Consider the following 25345-nt stretch of genomic DNA (forward strand, 5'->3'; position numbering starts at 1 on the left):
AAAGGCTAGATTCAGTGGCCTAATGGTACTCCTTGGCTGTAAGACTTCTTTGCAGGGTGGTTTTCACAACTTGCAAGGATCCCATGTGATAATTAGTACACAGTAAGAGTTGATGTACTGCTCTACTCCGTCCATACCACCACTAAAAAGATAACAGTCTTTGAACTGTTCATAAGCAAAGCGTTCTAAGCCCCAGGGGGATCTGTGTTTCTCTGAATAGTTAACTGTGGCAGGCATCATTTGCTTTTTTGTAACTCTTCACAAAGTCACATCTTCATAGGATGCTTAATCTATGTGTTGTGATGTGCCCCTAGAGAACAGTTGATGTTCCCTTTCCACTTCCTGGACCGGCTAGAAAAGCACGATGTTACCTGCACAGTCTCCGGGGGAGGGAGATCAGCGCAGGCAGGAGCCATACGCTTGGCAATGGCCAAAGCTTTATGCAGCTTCATCACTGAGGACGAGGTTGAGTGGATGAGACAAGGTAGGTGTGAGGAGGTGGAGGCGTGATGGTTGGGGGCGTGGTGGTATGGGGGTTGGTTTTGTTAATGCTCCCTTACACTGATGTGAGTAAACTTCCTCTTGAGGTCTCAGGATACCTCTAGCTGCTTCTATTCTCCAGAACCACAACTGTCGTTTTCAGGCTGGATTTCTACAAAGTGAACCAAGAGTAGGACAAGAAATGGTCCTCCCTCCCAACCATTGACATTTGTCTCTGCTGAAATATGCAGCCTGTAGACATTATTTTGATCTTAAGGAATACTCTTTTGTGCAGCCGAACCAGCATATAACTCAACTATATTTGAAACAAATTGGATGTTTTATTTTATCATAAGAATCGGTGATAGTTTTTTAGTTAATGATAGATTAACTGTTTCCCAACATTATTAGGGATTTTCTTTGTTGTTGTCGTTGTTGTGATATTACAATTTTATTAAAATTCTCTTAGAATGTTGCTTGCTTATAAATAATTTGACATTTTATCAAATTCACCAACTTGTGAAAATACATAGACAGTGAAGAGGGGTTGGATAGATTTCACTTAACTGTTGTGCTTTTTGGAGCAGTGTACACATGACTTTGAATTTAATAAACATTCCATTCATAATAGTTATTTTATTCCATGAATACCTATGAAATACCACCGTAAGCCATGCGCCAATAAGAAGATTGCTAGTGTTACAAAAGTAAAAAGGACAGGTTCGGGAGTGCACACCATTAATCCCAGCACTAGGGAGGCTGAAGCAGGCAGATCTCTGTGAATTCAAGGCCAGTCTGATCTACATGGAGAGTTCCATCCGGGTCAGCCAGAGCTACATAGGGAGACCCTGTCTCACGAACAAAAGGAGAACTAAAGGCAATGGTCGTGTATGTACATTCTATAGCACTTGGATTTTCCTAGTGTCTGTGACCATGACTAACATCCCCATTGGACCAGACCTTGAGAGTGAGTGACCCAGGAGTTGCCTCAAAACATTTCTGCTCCTGATGGTTACAGAAGCTGCAGCTTCCAGCTGCAAGTGACATTATTCTTCTAGGACAGTTTCTATCCCAAGAATAACACTGAACTTACTTAACTTCTCAAATAAAACACCACGGAATATCATTTTCCCAGACATTCTAACGAGATTCTTTTTTCAAATGTGTTCAGCAAACCCTGTTTGTGTATGAACTGTGCTGTTGGCAGGAGTCTGTGCATCCTCACTGGTGAGGCACTGTCACACACACCCGTATCCCCAGCACCTTAGAGAGAAAAGCACGAGAATCAGAACTTGAGGGTCATCCTCACAAACAGGGAGAATACATTTCAGCGTAGTAAATAAAGACTGACCATAGAAGAATGGCTTCATCATGAGTTGAAGAGTATTAAAAACCAAAGAAAGACTTATAATTCTCCTAGGGTGCAGAAAAAAAGACTGGTAAAACATTGCTGTCAGTTGTATCTGACATTGCTATAGTATCCCAGAGGAGTAAAATTACCTCATCAGAGCGGCTGCCTCTAGGGTTTTCTTAGAGCAGTTGCTGTGGGTCCCATGCAGCTCACTTGTTTCTCTGCTGGGCAAGCCAGCGCTCCTCTCAGTTCACAAAGGCTTCTCTGTTTATGCTGCAGCCGGACTACTTACTCCTGATCCACGGATCAGAGAACGGAAGAAGCCAGGCCAGGAGGGTGCCCGAAGGAAGTTTACCTGGAAGAAGCGCTGAGGCTTCACGGGAGAGCGAGGAGCTCCGTGTCTTTGTGCCTGGCTCATGGTAGAGCACAGTCATATTCATTGACCAGGGGAGGTGGTATTTACACATTGTCTTGAGTTTAAGTTATGACATGATTTCGTTTTTAGTGCTATTTTGTTATGATTACGATTGAAAATAATAAAAAGAATATTGGTTTCGTTCTCCTTTACTTTTTTAACTTTTAAAGAAATACAGCAGTGTAACTTAGAAAATCTGCATATTGGACTTGAAAGTTACAGTTACCTGAGTATGTAGGTGGAGCTCTTATTGAAAGGTGAAGCAGCCTGTCAGAGGCAGACGATTGCTCACTGCTGCCTGGTAGTTGTCCCACATGGTACTTCTTGCAGTGTGCTCTTGGGATCAGAGCTTAAGATTGGAAGGCTTTGGTTACAGCAGGAACTCAGCAGAGCGGGTGAGCGCTGAGCTTCCAGTATTGGGTGGCTAGTGAGGCTACAGCCAGGGAGGGGCCCAATCCAGCTTTTAGTTCCTGGACAGAAGAGGGAAGAGGCTAAGCCTATTCTGGATTAGTTTGGGGTTTGGGTTTTATAAATTTTTAATCATTTATTTAAGGTACACAATAGATTATTTTGGTGCACATAATGAAAAGTTTAATGCAATCAAGAGAAATCACACATCCATCATCTCAGATGGCTCCCTCCTTTGTGCATGGAATGAGAAGCTCACTCCTAGCGTGTGTGCTGTGCTGTGTAGACTCAGTCTTCCTGTGGTGCCAAGACTTCTTACCCTTGACCAGGGCCTTCTCTTTTGCCATACCACACCGACCTCAAACGCAGAGACTGCTGCTGTGCTCTTTCTCTCCGTTCAACTTGGATAGGCTCCACAGCTAAGTGAAATGATGTGCCTTCTTGTTAAACTGTAATGTCCCCAAGGTTCATCCAAGTCAGAGACACAGGCATATTAGCCTGAATTTACATTTATATACAAGTCCTTAGCACACACCCTTAAGCCTCTAGGTTGAATGTTGACACACCCTCAGCATACACCTTTAATCCCAAACGGTGAAGAAAAAGTTATTTTGGAAAAGTAAGCACCCATTTTTGAAAGTAATGTCGAATTGAGACAAAGTGACGAATCAGAGAGATTCGACAGAATAGGATATGCCCAGCTTTCCCGAGAAGAGAGGAAAGGGAAGCTACTTAAGGAACAGCGCAGGGAGGGGGAAGGGGGAGAGGAAGGGAGGGAGGGTGGGTGAGAAGGAAGGAGGGAGAGGCAGTTTTACCTGGAGAGTGTTACAGAGACAGGTTGGGAACAAGCCACACACAGGTGAAAACAGCAGAGCCAGAGAGTGGGGAGTTAGAAGTTTACAACAGATTGCTTGAGTTAGCTTGAGACCAAGCACAGTAATTCAGTCAAAGGCTGTGAGAGAAGCCACATTGAATCAGTCGGTGTGGTGAAGAGTTTGAGCCAGTGTGGCTGAGTTGACCACCAGCCAGCAATCAGTAAGAGCAGGAGAGTGTTGAGCTGACTCGGCAGCAAGGCTCAGGCTGAAAACATTCGAGGCTTCCATCAGACTGTGCAGAGGCTAGAAGCTTCCAGGACTGGGCCTAGGTTAGCTGTCTAAGGCAGTAAGCCTCGGAGATGACAATCACTTCCAGAATAATAAAAGTTATTTTACATATTTATGCTTGCCTTGTGTCAACCTGATGTAACTTAAAATCACATAGGAGAAAAAGCTCTTACCAATCTACTTTCTCATTTCAAGTACCTCAACCTCCTGCCAGCCCTTCTCTGCCACAGATGCCTTGTACCCTCAAATCCCAGCCCCCCTACCCCTGGGGGGAGGGGGAACCCTTTCTCCTTCAAGCACTTTTCATCTCAGTATTTCACCGTAGCAACGAAACAAGCAATACCACATACTGATTTCTCCATTGGTCCATTTTTGGAATCCATTTCCAACCAGCAAGGAGGCCAGCGGAGGGTCAGGTGTCATTCATTGAGCTTCTCCCCAGGGGAGCGTCACTGAGGTGCTTGGGAAAGGACTCAGTTCCAGGAAATGCTGTGCCTATGACCTCCCTCAATGGTAGCCAGAGACAGGGTGGACCCCAGGCCAGACCCTATGAGATCCAGGTAGAGTGTCTGGATGGGACCCATCACAGAGGTGTTCGCCCAGGAGCTGGACATTTTAGTCACAGTCACAGCTGACAGTTAAGTTTGGGGTTCCTGACTGCCCTGTCTTAAATGAAGAAACTTAACATTTTTTATCTCCCTGTAACTTTGCATTGGGTCTTTGAGGGAAAATGAAGTAGTTTGTGACAGAGAACTTCAAATTAATGATTGAGTTGCTTATCTGTCTGTTTATAAATATGTTTCAGTAGAGCGTTCTCAAATGCAAACGTCTAGCCCTTTGTCTGTATTCAACAGACATGTTACATACCTCTACCCTCTCCTGCATTTATTTTCTTTTCAAATCCTTTAAAAAAAAAAACTCTAGACTCACTATAAACGAACAAACAAAAACCCCATTATAGTTGTTTTTCTGAATCTGGCTTATTTCACTTAACGCCCAGTTCTGTTTATTTTCCTGCAAATGACATAATTTCTTTCATTCATTATGGCTGAAAATTCTGTATTACAGCACAACTGCTTTAATTAAGCAAAAAGACCCCTTCAGAGGTTAGAGCATAATTTTCAGTCTTCCTTACTAAAGAGGGGTTTGGGGTGGTGATTTCTTGGTAAATTTACTTTTTGAAATCTCAGGTGAGTTTTGACATATTTGTGAGTTTTGACTCACCAAATCCGTCGGAGTGAGATATCACTACAGCAAAAACCATCGAGGCCAGCTTGTGTTTATGTGCCTCTGGCTACAGTGCCTAATACGTTTGACCCACATCTGGACGCAGGAGACTGGGAACTTGCTGCTGAAGACTAGAGAGGCTGTCCCACTGAGGGGATTTGAAACTTGGCGGGGAAGTACAGGGGAAGCCCAAAAACCTTTCCAAACATAGAGCCCAAGAGAGGGAACAGAGCAGCAGAAAGGGACATAAGGCCCTGGAAACACCGGCAGATGCTACCCCAAGGGGTTCCCAGGAGTCCCTATTCCTGTAATGTTTCCTTCAGCCTAACCATCCCAATGTCTGTTAGGTAGGTACTGAGAAAAGCACCACTCAGCAAAGCCAAGTAAGTTTCCCTAAGCCATGCAGCTAGTGCCCAAGCCTAACAGACCAGAGTCCCGGTTCCAGAACTGGCTAACCTCAGTGGCTCGTGAGGTTGAGAGAGAGCACATATCTAAATATTGCTAGAATTAAGTACTTATGTTTGAAACACTTGTTCCCCTGAACGTTGTCTATAAATGCTGGTGTTAAGTGTCCTTTCTCTAACATCCAAGTTAAATAGGAGCCCATGGTTGTCTAATCAGAGTTTGGAAGAGAAATGAGGAAGAAGGGGACTAAGCTGGTGGTTTTCTTGAAAATAAATGACAAGTCATTTAATACATCAATCCTTTTAGCATCAAGTTACTTGACTACTTGGGACAAAATGAATGATATAAATGATGGGGCAATTGGATGTTTTAGATCAGGTGTGCACGCCTGTTGATGTGAGGAGTCCTGACCCAGGAAACCCCACAGACAAAAAGTTGTTTAGTCTGGCAGACATCAGAACCATATTCGATAGCCCCAGACCAGGGACATACAGCTATTTATATTTAAAAAAATGCTTTAAAAGACTATTATATTGTTTTATAAACATTATATGTCTACAGAAAGAATCAAGGATTGATCTATTAATATCATTGTTAATTATTAGTGTTAATTATTAGTTAATACAAAAAATACATACCTTCCATCTCCAAATTAGATCACCTGAACCTAAAATTCCTCCTTTGCAAAACCCGACATTCTTTATGCCCTGTTTGGTAGCAGAAAGAACCTCTGTGTTAATCACAGGGCCTGGGCCCTTTAGTTGTAAAGAAGTGACGGATAATCAAAAATCAAATAACAAAAGGACAAGAATGGAAAAGTTACACCCTGGCCTCTCTATCCTACTAATGGACTAACAGGGCCTGAGGTTCAAATTCTTGCCCAAAAATGTATGTTGTTAGTGTTTGATGTGAAGAGGAGTCGGGGGGGATGGGGGTTCAGAATAGAAAAGAGTACAAGAGCTGATCGGAGCTGGCACTTGCATCTTCCTGTGAAGGCTTGGAGACTGACTGGGATCTCATTCTTTTGATAGTTCCTGGCAGTGGCTTCTAGGCCCTTGGAAGAATACCAATCATTGTCACCCTTCTTAATGCCCTCAAGGTCAGTGTGCTATCCAGACAGGGCTCGGTCTTAACACTACTTTCCCTTAAATCACTGTTCCTAAATGAAAACTGTAAGAGAATATCAGCTTTTTGCCATTTTTTTTCATTTCCCGGGCTCTGGGTTGCCCTCCTAAAAATGATTGAAACCTCCAGGGGGGCCGGCCTCACAGCGTGAGGTCTCTGTGAGATAGATGAAAGCTGCTTCTGGAACCCTCCCCAGTGATGCCTAGCCTTACCTTCTCCTCCTGGGAGGGGGGGGGGGGGTCTTCTTTCCTGAGTGAGCTTTCTTCCAGAGAGCCCGCTCTATCTTGTTTGAAGAGAGTTGTAAGATCACATGTTTTTCATGGTGGTGGTCAGTAAATAAAGTCCAAGGGGCTGAGTTCTGCATTGCAAGTCTGTGCTACAGAAGAAAAGCTTAGGACTGGTATAGGTAGAAAGAAAAGAAAAAGGGCCCCGTTTGAACTGTCCGAAGGGGTATTTATTGGGAAAGACTCCTACTAGAAGGGCAGCGGAGTGAGCCCAGAGAGCCAGCTCCTCTCCACTCTGCTTCCTTCCCCTTTACAGAATAGCCACCCCACCAACCCTCATAAGCTGCCATTTAGTTCAAAAGATGGTCACCCTGGCTAAGTCTGTGCTGGAGCAGAAGGTACAGTTCCCAGGATAGCCTCTCATCCTCCCAGAAGGTGCAGGTGGCATAGAGAAAAGAACTGCTCTAGGGATGTATGTGCCTGGGATATCTAAATACAGAATTCATCATTTCTGGCATATAGAGTACGATCTGAATCCTCTGGAAGCCACAGCTATTGAGTATTCTTGACCAGATTACATGGTCTTACCTCCTATCCCAGGCTTATTGCTCCCTGCCTGCCATGCCTTTCTAACAGCCCCTCTGAAGGGCTGAACCCAGACATACCTGCCTTATTCATTGGCCCTATGCTCTCACCATGGCCTCTGCATTCGCTACAGTTTGTATGAGGAGAAACCTCTAGGTGTTGTCTAGAAGCCCAGCCAGGGTGCAGGTAGGACTCTGCTCCCCTTTGTTCTGTCCCAGAACCTGTACACAGAAAGAGAAGTGGTTGCGTGCTAGTGAAAGGGACATGTTGCTGATCCACAGAGGGCCTCAGATTGCTGACCTGAGAGCAATCTCCCCTAACTTGTACTGTCCCAGCGTCTCTGAGTTGATATGCATCCCCTGACCTTTGGTTCTGTATCAAGATAGTTATAAAATCGTCCAATTTCTCTCCTCAGAGTTTACAGTCTAATTAAAGAAGCACAAGTCCAGAGAGAACCATTAGAAGGCAATTAAGTCCTGGCTGCGAGGTGTTGCCTGTAAGTGGGAGTGGGAATGGGCCACCTCTGAGGTAGGTGATAGGGACATGACCTCACCTGTCACATGAAGCTGGTAGCAAAGGGGTTGAGAAAGGGCTGGAGAAATACGTGGCACAGAATACATGTTCAGGAAGTCAGTCTCTGTGCCTGCTGGGCCTCTCCTTGCCTGCTGGGAAGTGGAGGCAGAGTCCCTCCTCTTCCAGGTTCTGAGGACCACGCAGAAGACCTAAGTGAAACCCTGACACCGTTGACACTGGACAGACTTGCAAACGTATTATCAGCGCTGGCTAACACCTTCAAAACCATCCAAAGGAGAAAGTGAGTTTCACCTTCTGGTGGTGTTTATTCTGTTGACCACTCAGCTTTCTCACCAGTCCCTGGCCGGGCAGTCAACTACCAGGGTTTCTCTTTTCTGTGGAAAGAATCAACTGGAAGCCCACACTAACGATTTCTCAGTGGATATGAATCCTGCTGCTAACATCTTTTTTGGAATCCATGCTGATGTTGGGGCTTTGTAGGGATTCTGCATGGCCTAATTTCCCTTCCCAACTTGATTTGATCAAGTAAATGACACCCCGCTGTAAACCACTAGCTTTCTGGTCTCCAGCCCACACCTTGATTTTGCTCTAGAAAGACCAAGCCTGCAGAACTGTAGTGCAGAGGAGAGTACAATAGTGCTTCACTCCTCAGCCAGCTCAGCAAGTTACTGAGTTCACCTAAGGCTCTGATACTCCACGGTGACAGGAGACTCATAGGTGTGACCAGAATACAGATTAGCCTGCTCCTGCTTGTTTTAGGGAACAGGGGACTGAAGGAATCTAGGAGCTCACAAAACAGGTCACTTGTACCAGGTCACAGCTGATGGTGGCTTAGACCACAATACTAACAGTTGAGGCTGAGAAGGGGACAGATTGGCTTAATTGATTGATCAAAACAAATTGGATTGATTTGAAAGCCAGTCTCAAAATCAAGAGGAAGGGATTCTTGATTTATCTGAAGGTTGTTACCCCAACCCTGAAAGTTGGTGGACCCTGCCAATAACCACCAGCGTGATAAATTATACAACGCATATTGTGATCACAGCCGAATTATAGTCTTTTTCTAGGTGGAGGGAAAACTGGGAGAATTTGTAGCAATGGAGAAAACCAGGCCAATTAGAAAGAGCAGGACTTTTTTTTTTTTAATTGAAGTTATCTGTCAGTGAAGCTCAGGGATAACCTTAGTTAATGCCCACCAGCGTTACCTGGAGGCTTTGTAAGGAAAGTTGTGGTCTTCTCCCCTGAATCCCTGAGGAACACTACTTTCATGAGTAAGTGTTCTCAGGGGAGGCAGGTGCGGTGAGCATCTGTAGCCCCAACACTCAGGAGACAAGAGAAGCGGCTTGGGATTCCAAGACCAAACCAGGCGCTGTAATGATCTGTATTGACCAAACAAATACAATCCCCAGGATGGGAACCACATGGTTAAATGTCTCAGACATTTGATCCAGCTGTTGCAACCAAATCCATTCCCAGGCAAGCAACATGGTAAGTAAACACAATGGACCAACGCAAGGCCAGTGGGTGGAGATGAAAAAAACCATTGTCAGTAAAAATTGCTGTGAAAACATTGAATTTGGATTTGGGCTCCTATTGGTAATTTCCCGTAGTCCCTTTAACAAGAGATTCCTGTCTATCCAGTGGCTACTTAACCTAAATTACCATGAAATTTAGTCAGTTGTCAGCTCACCCTACTGAATCTCCTTGAATCGAGATAGCGATTCACTGAAGCCAAAACAGAAGGGGAGAAGTGTCTAGTTAAGAGCAGCACTGGCTGGTCTTCCAGAAGAGCTGGACTCTATTCCAAGCACCCACATAAAGACTAGCAAACTACTAACTCCTGTTCTCGGGGATCTGATGGCCTCTTCTGGTCATCTTGGGCAATGTGCACACATGGCTCACAAACATACATGCAGGCAAACATTTATACATATAAAAATAAATACTTAAAGAGAATTGCTATTCTTAAATACATTCTTACTTAATAAAGTACACACGTGGCTGCATTTGGCTTCTAAGATACATGTGTGCAGGTGTCGCTATAGACTATGGGATTATGAATGATTTAAAAGCTTGCTTTCCCCGTTATATATGTTTAGAAGTTTATACATCTTGTTCATAGTTGTTTGAATTGATGGATATGTGTGTGTGTGTGTGTGTGTGTGTGTGTGTGTGTCAGGATCTCATAAAGCCCAGGCTGGGCTCCAACCCTGTGTGTAGCCGTAGATGACCTTGAATGTCTGATCCTCCTGCTTCTACCCTGCATTCTGAGTTTATGGGGGTGCACCATTATGCAGTGCTGTGGATTGAACCGAGGACTCTGTTCATGCCAGCCAAGTGCTGTACCAACTGGGTCCTTGGTTTGAATTCTTTAAAGAGTCACATAATTTGTTAAGCATTATAGAATATGGTAGTTCCCCTCATTCTGAGAGTCCGCATTCCACTGTGTAAGTTATCGGAGCGGAACTGTGGTCTAAAAATGTTAGGTTGAAGTAAACATTTCACACATTTTAAAATTCATTCCTCTCTGAGGAGCTTGGTGAACTGCATCACGATGTTCTGGTTGGAAGGAGCCGCTCCTATGTCCAGCATACTCATGCTGTGTACAATACAAGTTTCTTGGTAGCCATGCCAGTTATTAGGTCAACAACTGAACTGATAGCACAAGGGCTGCTATCCAAGTAACACTCATCTTATTTAACAGTGGCCCTGAGGTGCTAGAGTGAGTGCTAATTCTGTGAATTCAGATAGACAACACCCAGGGATGGAGAGGGAGAGGGAGTGGGGAGGGAGGAGGAAGAGGGGCGGGGAGGAGGGAGTGAGAGAACATTAGAACATTCATGGGCCTTTAATTACAGAATACTGTAATCGTTCTCTTATATAATTTTTTTAGTAAAAAGCATATGTGGTTTGTTACCATTCACACTCAGGTATGCAGTGGGGTCCCGGAATGTATCTTCACAGATGCGGGAACGGCTACTGTGCACTGGTTTTTCTATGTGGGAAATAGTAGCATCCTAATTAGTACCCTCATTTAGCCACAAGATGGAGCAGTGTACAACAGAATCAGCAGCTGAACGGCCTGGCCGTGAAGAAGGGATGTCGGCCTCCTACATGGGAGCACAGTGATCCCTGGGCACTGTGTGCCTTCTAACAATGTCGGCTGTATGCATTGTCTTTCCAAATCCTCCCACCTCAGAAACACTCATAAATTCTCATTTCTCTCTTTATGCTTTCATTTGTACCTGAAATTGTCTCACCGTTAAATCCTAATGAAAGACATAACCGGTTAGAAAGATTTGCAGCCAAGCGTCTGGGACTTAAGAAGCCCCTCCCTCAGAAGAGCGCTTGGGTAAGTCTGGTGTGCACTTCTTCCACCTCTAACCGGTGCAGTCCCCAGAATGACAACCACTGGACATCAGTCGTCATTTCATAACTGTGTTTGATCGATGATCTGAACCACTTGTCAGCTCTCTAAATGTACCAAAAAGTGGGGTGGAGAGGAAACATAGAAGGCATTTGATTGAAATTAGATGAAGGCAACTGCTGAGAGCTTCAGACACCCCTTCCGAGCAGAAGAGGGTGGTGGTCATACAAAACCCGGGTGTTCAGGGATGCTCAGTCTCAATGCAGATCACAGGGTGACTAGATCAGCTTGCTGGCTGACTTCCTTCCTTTTTCCTTTCGGGGTGGTAGTGGTTTGAGACTGTTTCTCTGTGTAGTCTTAGTTGTCTTGGAACCCACTTTGTAGACCAGGCTGGCCTCAAACTCAGAGATCTACCTACCTCTGCCTCCCAGGTGCTGGGACTAAAGGCCTAGGCCACTGTGCCCAGCTCTGCCTAGCCCCCCACTACCCAGCCTGGCATGGTGTCCAGGCTGCCAAGGTGATTGCCTTTCTTTCTTCCTCCCTTCCCCTCTCCCTCTCTCCTCTATCCTTTTATGAACAGGTGAATGGTTTATATTTTGCTTCTCTATTTTTCTAATAAGTCCTTGTCTCTAACTCTTAAACTTCTATGATTGTTATGGCAAGAAATTTCAAAACTCTTCTAGCTATTTTTAAAATGCATGGTTTGTTACTCTCTAGCTGTGGTCACCATATTGCACAAAAGAACCCTAGAACTTAAGCCTATCTAACTGTAACTTAGCAGCCATCGGCCAAACTCCCCCAGCCCTCCATTCTATGGCCAACTTCTGAGGTCAGTATTCTCTTTTGTCCTCATGAAGGAGGACAATGTGCAAGGCTTGTCTTTCCAATGCTGGCTCATTTCACTTATTCTAATGCCCTCCAGGTTCATTTAGGCCAGAAGTTCTCAACCTGTGGACTACAACCTTTTGGGGGTTTAGTATCAGAAATCTTGTGTATCAAACATTTACATTACAATTCACAACAGTAGCAACATTACAGTTATGAAGTAGCAACAAAAATTGGGGTTGGGGATTTAGCTCAGCGGTAGAGCGCTTGCCTAGCAAGCGCAAGGCCCTGGGTTCGATCCCCAGCTCCAAAAAAAAAGAAAATAAGAAAAAGACAGATTATCTTGGAAGACAGGCTGTTTCTGCAAATATTCTTTTCATGGTTGAGCAAGGCAGAACAAGACCTACTGCAATCTCTTCTTTTTTTTTTTTTTTTTTTTTTTTTTTTTTTTTTTTTGGAGCTGGGGACCGAACCCAGGGCCTTGCGCTTCCTAGGTAAGCGCTCTACCACTGAGCTAAATCCCCAGCCCCTGCAATCTCATAGGAATCCTTTTTCTCTTTTGTTTTGTTTGTTCGTTTGTTTGTTTTAAAAGACCGAGGCGCTCTGTCTGTAGTAACAAGATCATGTCAGTCTAAGGTTGAATGAGCCAGTAGGCAGATGATTCTGAAGGATTTTGCTTTTGGAAGATTGTGGTTCTGACAGACCTTAGTGTTTCTTAACCTAGCTTGCCTTGCCTTTATTTGCTGGTTAAGGTTGGCAAAGGTTGACTCCATTTTGATTCTAATTTCCCATTTCTTCTATATTGCAAATCTGTATTTTTCTTCACAGCATGAGAAACTGTGTGAAAGGTTGAGAACCATTGGCTTAAGCATATTGCTTCTCTCAGAAGGATCCTGAGATTCTCAGAAGGATCTACCGGAAGCACCCATTCCTGGCAATGCTCAAACCAGAATGCAGGCTGTGGTGATTTGAATATGCTTGGCCCATGGGAAGTGGCACTTTTAGGAGGTGTGGCCTCATTGGAGGAAGTGTGGCCTTGTTAGAGGAAGCATGTAACTCAGGAGGCAGGGCTTTGAGGTCTCACATACGTGCTCAAGTCTGGCCAGCCTGACAGACCTCCCCCCACCCCCAGGGCTGCCTGTGGAAGGCAGTCTCCTCCTGGCTGCTTTTGAATTAAGATGTAGAGCTCTCAGCTCCTCCAGAACCATGTCTGCTATGCTCCCTGTCATGATGAAAACCGATGATAAACTTCTGAAACTCTGAGCCAGCCCCGATTAAATGTTTGCCTTTGTAAGAGTTGCCTTGGTCATGGTGTCTCTTCACAGCAGTAAAACCCTAAGTAAGACATAGGGTGTAAGTAGATCCTAGTAGTGACTCCATCATAGGAAGTCCTTCCGGTAAGAGCGGAGAAGAGAAAAACTGAGTGGTGTAATAGGATAATGAGTAATAGTGGACAGAGGTCACTCTGCTCTCAGAGACTCGGAACTGTAATGTTAGGATTCAAAACAAGATTACTGAACGGAGAAAGAAAACAAAATTGCCCAGGATCTTAGCTTATCCCCAGCCAACAGCTGGGGATTATTAGGCTTCTCCTGCACACTGCTGGCATGAAAGGGTGCTCTCCTAGTTGCCGTCGTCAGAGCCCACACAATTTAAAAAGCGATCTTCCATTTATAGTCATCACCATCTTTCTGTGGCGCTATAAGCTTCATAATTATAATTTTAATGACCTCATAATATTCTTTCCATCCAGCATATGTTCCATAATTTACTTAACTAGTTTCCATACCATTAGCCACATGCGCTTTTTTAAAAATAATACTGTAAATAATGAACCACAAGCATATTCATACCGATGCGTTTTCCACTTATCCTTAGGGTATGTCAACAAGATTCACCAGAACGGAATTCAAGAGAAGTGGAAGCTTTATTTTAAAAAAAAGAAAAAAGAAAAAGAAAAAGAAAGAAAATAATTTGCAAACCATGGGGGATGGCAGCCTTCTTTACTAAGAGGAAGGGTGTGCCAAGGGTCAAAGAGAGAGGCTGTTTGCTAGAGAACAACCCCAACCGGCCCATACTGGCTGCCCCTCAACTTCTCCCCTGCTCCCCAGCTCTCCCTTCTTCCAACAGACCCCATTCCCTGCCCGCTTGAGTGGAACCTGAGAGGGCAGCACCAGGTCAATCCTGATTGGTCTTTTATGTGTCAATATGCAAATGAGGAAAACCAACCGTGCCCATTCCTGACTGGTTGATACTTACAAATGATTTGTAGGTCCTACCTAGTGCATTGGTCAGGTTCCACGGCAAAATTAGGCTTTTCCGGGGCTGTTTATCTTGGCACACGACTCTTGACTAAGACCACAAAACCTGGTTTTGATACCAGGAACAGGGCGTTTACTTGTAACGCATAAACATCAAATGCTGAGGACCCGTTGGGGACATTCTCTTATTCTTGAAGTTCGTGGGTAAAGTCCCCACACTAACTTTTTGTCAGTAAATGGGCAACAAACAGATGGGACTTTAATGCCAAATGTCTTTCCAAAAGGAATTTGCCATTTTCAGCTCTTCAGCTGCTTCTCTGCAGGAAGCTCAGTGCTGAGAGGCCATTTTCAAAGGCTACTCCTGCAAGCAGATACAGGGGTGTGCATGCTCTCACCTCTCCACTCAACCCCACCGCTCGCCCTGTCTTTGGGAGTCCAGGAAGGAGCTCCTGTCAGCTCCTGTCGAGTTCAGCCTCCAGCCTGTTAGCTTTGCTGCTAATCACCAAGGATCACTTGGTGGGATTTGCAATATAGAAGAAATGGGAAATTAGAATCAAAATGGAGTCAACCTTTGCCAACCTTAACCAGCAAATAAAGGCAAGGCAAGCTAGGTTAAGAAACACTAAGGTCTGTCAGAACCACAATCTTCCAAAAGCAAAATCCTTCAGAATCATCTGCCTACTGGCTCTTTCAACCTTAGACTGACATGATCTTGTTACTACAGACAGAGCGCCTCGGTCTTTTAAAACAAACAAACGAACAAACAAAACAAAAGAGAAAAAGGATTCCTATGAGATTGCAGTAGGTCTTGTTCTGCCTTGCTCAACCATGAAAAGAATATTTGCAGAAACAGCCTGTCTTCCAAGATAATCTGTCTTGCCTGAAGCAAACAGTTGCTGGAAAGTGGGATCACAGACCCCCACATATGCCCCACGACGGCATCAACTTCCTCATTACCAATCCTCCATAAACGGTCCCAAATACCTCTTCCCTTACAGACCAGACCTTTTCCCTTCATTTCCCCAAAGAGAGAGGCTGTCCCTCATTGGCGTGTGCTAACAAATGCAGTCTCATCTGTTGAGGTCTGACTATGGTCTCTGATAGGTCCACCACGTGTGAAATGAGTCAATTTAAACCAGATTAGATTATTTTAAAGGAAGCTGCTCTTGGGTGGATGAGTTCACTGTCCCCAAGGACCAAGGCCAGGAAAGTCACAATGGGGAAAGGGGTGAGGAGTAGGGGAGGGAGAGAGAAAGAGAGTAGGGGGATCCCAAGAGCACACAGAGAGACCAAAATGCCTGGATTATGTAGGAAAGAGCCCCTGGGGTAAGGGCAGCCCAGCCCCTGGGCTAGAAAGTTAGGGTTGGGGGCAGGGTCTACCATGTAAGGACCGAGGGATGCTGGGAGAACTGGAGGCCAGGTCTGCTTTGCTATGTAAAATATGTGCCTCAGTCCCTTTGTCCCAGGATGAAATCAAATGCCTCTTCCTAGCCTTTTGTTTCTTTATTCTGCCTTAGAAATTAAATATTCACTATTGTAGCCCAGGATTGTTGTTTAATCCACACCCTTCTTTGTTGTTGTTGATGATAGTGGTGGTGATGATGATGATGGTGAAATGACCTGTGAAAGGGCAGACTCTACTATGATGTTGGGGCAAATCTAGATTTAGACTTCATGTCTAAAAGCATTTGTTTTATGAAATTGGGTGCACGGGTGTTTGGGGTACATAAGTTCGGAATTGTCATGCCCTCTCGATGCAGTAGAGAGTGAAACCTGCTTATATCCCTTCCCTCTGCTCGAAACACCTCTGCCACCCGCCTAGCACTCTTCGGTGGCATCTGTCTCAGGATGAGGTGAGCTACTCGGCAGGCAATAAATCTGTAAGTCTGCATGCTTTTAACAGGGGCTAAGAACCACTGATGGCCGTAGATACTATTGACAGGAGTGCATCAACGCCTGCACTGTCGATCTTGTGCTCTTCGCTGTTTTTCTGACCCTTATTTTCTAGCAAAAATAAATACATTTCTTTTCCTCTCCAGTCTGAAGGATTCCTTCATAGAGCTAGCTTAATGTCCTTTAGTCTGGTTTTTTTTCTTAATCATAAAAAAAATTTATTTTTCTTTCCATTATGAGAGATCATTTTGTTCAGTGTAGTAGTCTGAGTGGGTAATTGTCTTTACTTTAAAAACAGCATTCCAACCTCTCTCCTGGCATTGAAAATTTCTGTTGAGAAAGCTCCTGTTTGGGATATATTGTAAGGCTTAAGAAGTCCCCTGAGCCCTACATTTGTGATGTCCCACTCACAGAGACACAGAGACGGAGCTCAATGCAATAAGCAAGAGGTTTAATGATCCAGTGCCCTGGGGTGATCCTGCACTCAGACAGAGGAGACCCTGAAGAACAAAGGCCCACACTCTTTGTACCTTTCCAGGTATAGGCTTTACATTACAGCATGAATTGGTGATTTCTCATTGGCGGGGCTTATTACCTTTTGAATTCATTGGTGGCTGCCTATTGTCCTTTGAATTCGTTGGAGGCCCTGGGTGGGGAGACATCTCTGGTATGCAGGAGGGGAGGGTGGAGGATCCCACCCTGACTGTGGTTGGGACACTTCCTGAATAGGGTGTTTACTCAGCCAATTCTTGTGAAACTCCCTGGCCTCAAGCTTATCGGGAAGTCACAGTCACCAGACTGTTGTCTGCTTGGTTCCCACATTCCACAATATAACACACACACACACACACACACACACACACATAGACACACATACACACACACACACACACTTTATATATTTATATATAAATAATATGAATATATTATTTATACATTTATATATAGGAGTTTCACAGAGGTACAAGGTAAATTGGATGAAAGAGTGGGGGAGGGGAGGCGTTGGCTTGCTGTTACTAACAACTGAGGAAGGAAAGGTGCTAAAGGGAAGGACAGTACAGGTTAGCCTGTCCTAAAGAGCCTCTGCCGTACATGGAAACCCGTAGAAATAGGCCAAAAAGAGAGTAGGGTGAAGGTGAAAGCAGATCCCCTTCGTGTCTGACCTTTAAGAGAGAAGGGAATTTGCATGAATTGACAAGCAAATAGGAGCTTAATAATAACAACCCAAGAAACTCTGGTGGTAAAAAACAGTTCTCAACATCTAGATCATCTGAATTGCAGAAATACCTTTTAAACATGCAGCCGAGGAGCCTCCCATAGCTTGGTTTGTGAGGCTTTGGGACTCATTCTGAGAAGTGTAGGAACTGAAGTGTGTAACTACTCATCCCTCATTGGAGTCACGAGGGGCACTTGCTTACCACAGGCTGAGATCCTCATAAATATCTAGGACTGGAAGACAGTGAGAAAGGATGGGCATCACTGAGGGAACCAAACATACAGTTTGATGCCCAGTTCACTGGGCCCGGTAGGACTACTGTATTAATTGGGGGACCCTAGAGAACTGAAGCAATAAATAAACACATGTACATAATCGGGAAAATGTACCAGGTCATCTTATGCAATGGACGGAAGGAGTATCAGCAGCCTTCGCACACCTGGGCGCACGGTCCTTGAGGCTGCTGCCTCAGTAGTTCCAATCTGGTGCCAAGGACCTGGGAGGTTCCTGTAGAGCCACTGGTCCTTGGTCTGTGTTACCCTGGGGCAGCCTAGCAACAGAGCGAATTAACTCAGGAGCGGGAGCACGGCCAAGCTAGCAGAGAGCGAATTGTCTTCCCTTCAGGGCCACTTTTCTCTGGGTTGCCACCAGAAGGAGTCACCCCACGTTTAGACGGGTCTTCCCACATCAATTACAGAAATCAAGACTGTTCCTGGATGGAAGCTCCCTGTTCACGGGATTCTAAAGTGCAGCATGTCAACATTTGAAACCCACCTTCAGAGCTGTGTTCACAGAATAACTAAGAACAAGGTTAATTTAGCAGGGACTTCCGGACCAGTGTGGGGCTCTCCTGGCTTTGCTCAGCCCCGTGGTGAGGCTCAATCTTTACAAAGCAGGAGAGGCTGTGGTGGATCTGAATGAGTTAGACCACCCAACATATAAATCAGAATATAAATCATGTTGGCAAAGCGCTAAAACAATCTAGAGACAGAGCAAGGGCAGAGCAGACGCAGCGGTCTCTCAGGGTCACTCAGGCAGGATGTGGCAAGATTTGTGTTGTGTCAGAGTCCCTTAGTGGTGAAAAGCTGACAGAAAGACAAATGCTGTGCTAATGGGCTAAGGACAGTTCGTAGGCGGTAAAAAGTTATAAAAAGCAACAGAGATGCAGAAGATTGAACTTCTCCCAAAGGGTAGGCAATTTTCCCCTCAGAGCAAACGGTGCACATCTCTCCTGGTTTTTCGTTTGGTTAGTTTTGGGGTTTGTTTGTTTGGTTTGGTTTTCGGTTTTTGTCTGAATTGTTATTTTATTTACTGGAAGTGAAAGTTGCTCCCTTACGTCAGGCTATTAGAGCTGCCACATATGGCTGAGGTGGGCAACACCCAGGTAGCAACCACTGTGACAGCCCATATCTTGTCATACACAGAGAGCCAGCATGAGTACAGGGTATCGGGGGTTTCTATGGCTTTGATGAAACACCTTGACCAAACCAATGTGGGGAGGAAAGGGTTTATTTCAGCGTACAGCCCTCAGGTCATACTCTATTGCTGAGGGAAGTCAGACCAGGAACTGGAACAGGGCAGGAACCTGGAGGCAGGAGCTGATGCAGAGGCCATGGAGGGGGGCTGCTTACTGGCTTGTTCCTAAGGCTTTCTCATCATGCTTTCTTATAGAACCTGAGACCATCAGCCCAGGTGTGGTACCACCCACCAAGGACTGGACCCTCCCATGTCAATCACTCAAGAAAATACCCAAAGGCTTGCCTACAGCCTGCTATTAAGGAGGTATTTTCTCAATTGTGGTTTCCTCCTTGCAGATGACTCTAGCTTGTTTTAAATCGACACAAAACTAGCCAGGACATCTGAGCCCTTGCCAACTTGACACACAAACATATCGCTTTTCAACTTGAGCCTTTCCTTTCTCATTTATCCTTTAAAAAGTGGCAGGTTAATGATGATATTTCAGTATAAAACTTAAACAAGCTTAAAAGTCCCACAGTCTGTACAAGTTCAAAATCTTAAAGTTTAAAATTTTAAAGCCCTTTCTTTAAAATATCCAATCTTTTTTTTAAATCCAAAGTCTCTATAAAACTCCAGAATCTCTTTAAAAGTTCAAAGTGTCTCAGCCTTGAGCTTCTATAAAACCAAAGTTAGTTAAATGCTCTCTCACTCCAAGAGTGAAGAATGATCAGTCATATCAAAGCAAAAGCCAAATCCAACACTGTGAGGCTCAGTGTCAGACTTTGGGGACTCATGATCTAATCTCCAACGGGGCTTACCTCAGCACATATACCCTGTTCTCCTAGGCTCAGGCCAGCTCCCCTGCAAGGCTCTTGCTGTCTGTCCTTGGTGGCTGTCCCATGGTATTGGCATCTCAAATAAGTGAATGAATTACAAAAAACAAAACAAAACAAAACAAAAAACCTTGGTCTCCATGGCAACCGACTGCACTTTCACCAATAGCCTCTCCTGAGCTCCTTCCAGGGACTTAGACTCTGCCAAATGATGACAAGCCTCTCTCCATGATTCCTTCGATCCTGGGGTTCTCACTGCTCCTCAGGTTGCTTCTCCATCAAGGCCTCCCCTCATGGCACCAAGCCTCAGCGACTCTCCATGACCCTTTCACGTTTTCAAAACCAGCACCCCCCGGGAGATTCTTAGACTACCGAGTTCAGCTGCCGCAGTGGGATGGCACCTTCGGACCACAGTTTGTGTGTGCTGACCCTGAGGAAACACTTGCCAGAAGATTATGAGAGTCACAGGAAAGCACAGGTTTCACGCTCGTGGCTCTGGTCTCTCCCAGTTCTTCAGCTCCTGTTGACGAGAATCATGATTCTTAATTCAAGACATTATATAAACAGCCCTGATTGAATCTTTATCTCACAAACTTCACAAACCAGGCCTCCGTCCTGCATACTTCTTTCAGTATTCACTTCCAAGCATCCAAAGAATGGCCCAGTGAGCTGCGAACACTCAACTCCTAGCCCAAAGTTCAAATGTTCCTGCAATCCTCCCACAACTCCTTGATGGGGTCTGTTAAAGCAACGCCTCACTGCTGGTATCAATCTCTCTCTGTCTTAGGTAGGGTTTCTATTGCTGTGACAAACACCATGACCATAAACAGCTTTGGAGGAATGGGTTTATTTCAGTTTATAGCTCTCGGGTCACACTCCATTGTTGTGGGGCGAAGTCAGAGCAGGAACTCAAACAGGGCTGGAATCCAGAAACAGGAACTGACATAGAAACCTGCACGGAGCCATATTGGATTTGGGCCTAGCCGCTTTTTGACTGCATGGTTCAAAGTGACTCTGGGCTGTTTGGCCACAGAGACTCACCCCGAAGATGACTGCCATAAATCTTAAGATTGTTGGATAAAGCCTCTCCCATGAATTTACGGCACAGGAGTATAACATTCAAGGGATGCCTCAGCTCGAGCAGATACCAGTTATCTCCTCAGTCAACACCCAGTGTCTCCACCACCTGACCTCATCGCCTGACTTCTTTGCCTCCAGCTATCACTGCCTATACCCTCATCTCCCCCTCCTTCATATTTCACAAAGGTCACTCCCCCTACCTGAAAGGCTTAAAAGCTGCAATGTTCATCCCAATAAACGAGACCTTGACAACAGAACTTTTGCTTGGTCTCCTTCTTCTCTTCACCCCCATTTTGGCCCACAGGTAGAAAGCCTCTTCGGGACCCTGAATAACTGGGTCCCCGCTGGCGGGGACAGAAACCATGGCGAATGATGCTTACAGGCTTGCCCCTATGGTTTGCTCAGCCTGATTTCTTATAGCACCTGAGATATCAGCCTGGGTGTGTAGGGGAGCTAGATAACCCCACATCAATCACCAAATAAGAAGATGCCCTACAGGCTTGCCTACAGCCCGATCTTAAAGCATCTTCTTAATTAAGGTTCCTTGCTTTCAGATGAGTCTAGCTTGGGTCAAGTTGACAAGAAGTAGCCAGCACAAAGGGTGTAGCAGGAAAGAGTATGGTCTCTCTCTTGGCCCTGGCTGGGCTGAGCAGCTTCAGATGGGCCCTGCTGTACATTGGTGTTGTCGAGTTTCACAGCGGCCCTGAGGTGGCACTGCAGAATGAACAGACAAATCACTTACACACAATGTCTGTGGATTATGGATAATGAGGTGGGGTACTGCTTCTCGTCCATTCCGATAGAAGCAAATATATATGTATATAGGTACATAGAAACATAGGTGTGTATGTGTGTGTGTGTGTGTGTGTGTGTGTGTGTGTGTGTATTTGCTTCTATCAATTGTTTAGCCAAAAGGACCACATATATATGTATATGTGTTCTGAATATGTGTATATGTGTATATGTATATTAATATATGTATTAGGCTTTGCCAAGGTTTCCATTTTAGTATCCCCTTAGCTGACTCAAACAAACTGGCACTTACTCAGAATTGATGATGGACCTTCAGAGATCCTGCCCAGCCCTTGTAAGAAAAGTTTCATTACATTACACAATAGCAAACCTTGAGTGTCTTACAGGTTTGTAAAAGTATCCAAAAGATCAGTAAGACAACAATTAAGGAGTTTTTAAAAGGCTCTCTCTGTGGAGAGAAAAGAGAGGAACCATAGATTATTGGGTAAAAATCCCACTTGAGGCGTGAGCTACCTCCTAGTGAGTTGTTGGCCAGGGATGTTCTTGAGACCCCACAATCCTAAAAGCCATTGTCAATGCCTTTGGCCATATGATAGAGCGAGATAGTAATTCCCTGTTGCTGAAAACTTCACACACTTTAACTTCAAGATATGGCGGAAGCTGACAGTACCTGAGCTAGAAGACCTATCCTAATGGCCGTCTTTCATAGTGAAGGATGTGTAGGTGGTCAGTTGGCAGAGAATTGTCACCAAGATCCCTGTTTAGCTGTAGACTGGGCATGCTATAGTAACAACGTGCCAGACAAGATGTGCCTACAGGTGCAGTGGTGGAATGACGTTTATGGATGTGATCATTTGATTTCTGATTAGATTTAAGTCTATCCTATTCTACATCTAGTACTGTAAGTCAGCAAAATTTCACGGTAGGGAGGTCACAAAGGCCCCAGCATGAAGCCAATGCTCTTTGTTGTATTAAATGAATATGATGCTCCTTTAAATATTTCTGGCTATACCCATAGATTATTGCTCCTATCATCCTCAGTTGGTCACTGGAGGAAATACTATGTAAGACAAATACATTTCCCCCATCAAGGCTCAGGGTAACATTGAGAAAAGATCTTAGAAAGGTTATAAGAACGAAAAGAAAGAGTGAAGTGTTGTGTAGCAATTTCCTTCAAACTGAAACATTTCACCCTGGAGGGAGATTCTTAAGACCCTAAAAGTAAATGGAATTTACAAGGCTCAGGAAATACACAACCTGCAAGTCTCAGGATGTTTCTGAAACTTAAAAGACTCATAAGACCCTTCCTCAAGGTTATATAAACAAGTAACAATTGTTGGAGAGGATATGGAGCTTCCTGCAGGTCCTTTGCCTGTAAAGACCTCCAGTTCTAAGGCTTCCATCAGGGTGGAAAGCATTTCCTATTCTGGGGGTGGGCTTTTGGGTGAGGCAGACACCTTTGAGCATCTGTTATCCCTCACCCATACATACTCTTTTGAGTGACCCTATTAAATTCACTGGTTCACCAAGCTGGACTTTGGAGTTCTACATTCCACTAGCATGACAACTTATTATATTCATCGTGTGAATTTTCCTGGGGAGAGGGAATACATGTTTACTCACTCCTTCCCTAAACAATGCCTCAAATCCGAAGGTGGACTTCCACTCTAGCTGATATTTCTCACTAGTACACATAGAAACATGGCACTGGAGACTAATGGACACTCTAGGTGAGTGATCTTCTTTACGGATGAGGAAATAGGTCAGCAATTTTCCTGAAATGTCAGCAAGTTGGTGGTGAAACACACACACACACACACACACACACACACACACACACACACACACACACCATCACCACCACCACCACCACTACCACCACCACCACCACCACCACCACCACCACCACCACCACCACCACCACCACCACAAAATGCTTACCTCCCAACATGAAAAAAATTGCTTACATTGACCATGGTGCTAACAAAAACATCCATGCCAATCTAGGAATGGAAGCAGACAGCAACATATAGAGACTGGACCTTGTGTTGCTTTGGACACATGTATTTGTTGATTCATGCACATCCACAAATGATCTATCGTCTCATGCTTTCATTCAACTGAGAAGTAGCATAGTATGAGTCAAGGGCTCAACTGTTTGATCTGAATTCTAGCCGTATGTTTGTCTGCTCTTAGACTAGGTATGTGCTTTCCTATGCCTCATTCCCTTCTCTATGAAATGCTTGAACTACACTATTTCCTTCAAAGGGTTTCCTTAAGAAATAAACTGGCCAGTTTTAATATATTCTTTTTAAAAATGCCTACACCAGTACCTGGCATGTAGAAAGTTGACCTCAAAATCTTTGATGTTATGAAAAGAGAAATACTTCTGGTTTGAGCACAAAGAAGGCACAGGCTAGACCCTCTTCCTTCAGCACCTTCAGTCCCACTAAGTCATGGTGGTAATGCAAAGGTCACACTGCTTAGAAGCCCAGGACCCTCAGAGTGTAGGGGCTCAAGGGGTCACAGGAGTTAAGCTCACTTCAGTGTGCATGTAGCTCTCTCCATCTGAAGTTAACTGAGACAAATACACGTAAGATTTCAAATAACGTTTTGATAGTATGCATGTAAGGCAGCAAGGCTGTTTAGAAACATTAGCATAAATAGAATATAAAGTTTATGTTTTTTTTTTTTTAATGAGAGGTGAGAAATGAAGCTGAGAGGTGATTTTTGGCAATTCCTCCTGGTGGCAAGTGGTAATGAGAGTACCTCAGGGAGGAACTGTGGGGCTCTCGGCCTCTGTACGTAAGCCAGAGAGATTTCTCCACCTCTTTCTCCCAGACAGTATTCAAGTATTAGGAAATCTTCCTGGCTATTACTATATTAAATGGAAAACGTGGGGTTGGGGATTTAGCTCAGTGGTAGAGCGCTTGCCTAGGAAGCGCAAGGCCCTGGGTTCGGTCCCCAGCTCCAAAAAAAAAAAAGAACCAAAAAAAAAAAAAAAAAAAACCTAGGAAAACGTCCCTTCTTGTGCGAGCTCTTGCCTGCCCATTTGCATTGCTTGCAGAACAGGAACAGAGTTTGTGAAAAGCGTAGGCTAGCGATTAGCTTTAGATTTAACTGTGGGAATGTTATTTGTGCGAGGACTGAAACTATAGCTATTTCTTTTTATTTTTATCCTTTAAGAAACATTAATACAATATATTTTGATCATATTCTTTTTCCTCCTCGGCTCCTTCCAAACCCTCCCAACTTCTGTCCAAGTTTGTGTTCTTTATTTTCCTGAGGTTATAATATAATTACCTCATTTCTCCGTCCCTCTCAGCCCTCCTAAACACCCTTCCTTGCTTCTTTCAAAATCACGGCCCAGTTTTCCATAATTGTTGGTACACTCATATATGTATATAAATATATATTCTTAAGTATAACCTGCTCAGTCTATATAATATTATTTTTATACATGCTTCCAGGGCTAGCCATTTGGTACTGGATAGTCAATTAGTGTGTCCTTCCCTGAGGAAGACTATTCCTCCCACTCTCAACATTTCCTTAGTTGATCTACAGCAATTTCTTATCTCTAACTTAAAATATCTTTTCCTCCAGCTTGAGATCAAGTGAAGCTTGATCACGTGCATAGTTTTGCACAGTCCCCATTCCTCTTGGGATTCCACAAGTGCAACTGCTAGGCTGTTTGAATGTGTCCAATGCTATAGACCTGTTCTCTAGGGTGACCATCTTCTCTAGACCTATCAGCAAAGCCTAGAGATGCTGGGTCTTGTTTTTGTTTTTGTTTTTAATCCCA

At 44.4% G+C, this 25345-nt stretch overlaps 1 protein-coding gene and 1 long non-coding RNA gene across 2 annotated transcripts in view; both read left to right on the forward strand.

Moving 5' to 3' along the window:
• The window catches only part of Mrps9 (mitochondrial ribosomal protein S9), a 58843-nt gene extending 56445 nt beyond the window's left edge, over positions 1–2398 (forward strand). The window contains 2 exon segments of the mRNA NM_001100549.1: positions 315–484; positions 2111–2398. Coding sequence (NP_001094019.1) covers positions 315–484; positions 2111–2202 — 262 coding nt within the window. The 3' untranslated portion in view covers positions 2203–2398.
• A 16111-nt stretch (positions 2399–18509) lies between these two features.
• LOC148003706 (uncharacterized) lies at positions 18510–21045 on the forward strand. The gene is made up of 3 exons (XR_015629128.1): positions 18510–18609; positions 19091–19201; positions 19723–21045. It is a non-coding gene; the product is annotated as an uncharacterized LOC148003706 (long non-coding RNA).
• The last annotated feature ends 4300 nt before the right edge of the window (positions 21046–25345 follow it).

This window comes from Rattus norvegicus, chromosome 9 (genome assembly GCF_021556685.1).
Source record: "Rattus norvegicus strain SHRSP/BbbUtx chromosome 9, alternate assembly SHRSP_T2T, whole genome shotgun sequence".
Taxonomy (NCBI): Eukaryota; Metazoa; Chordata; class Mammalia; order Rodentia; family Muridae; genus Rattus; species Rattus norvegicus.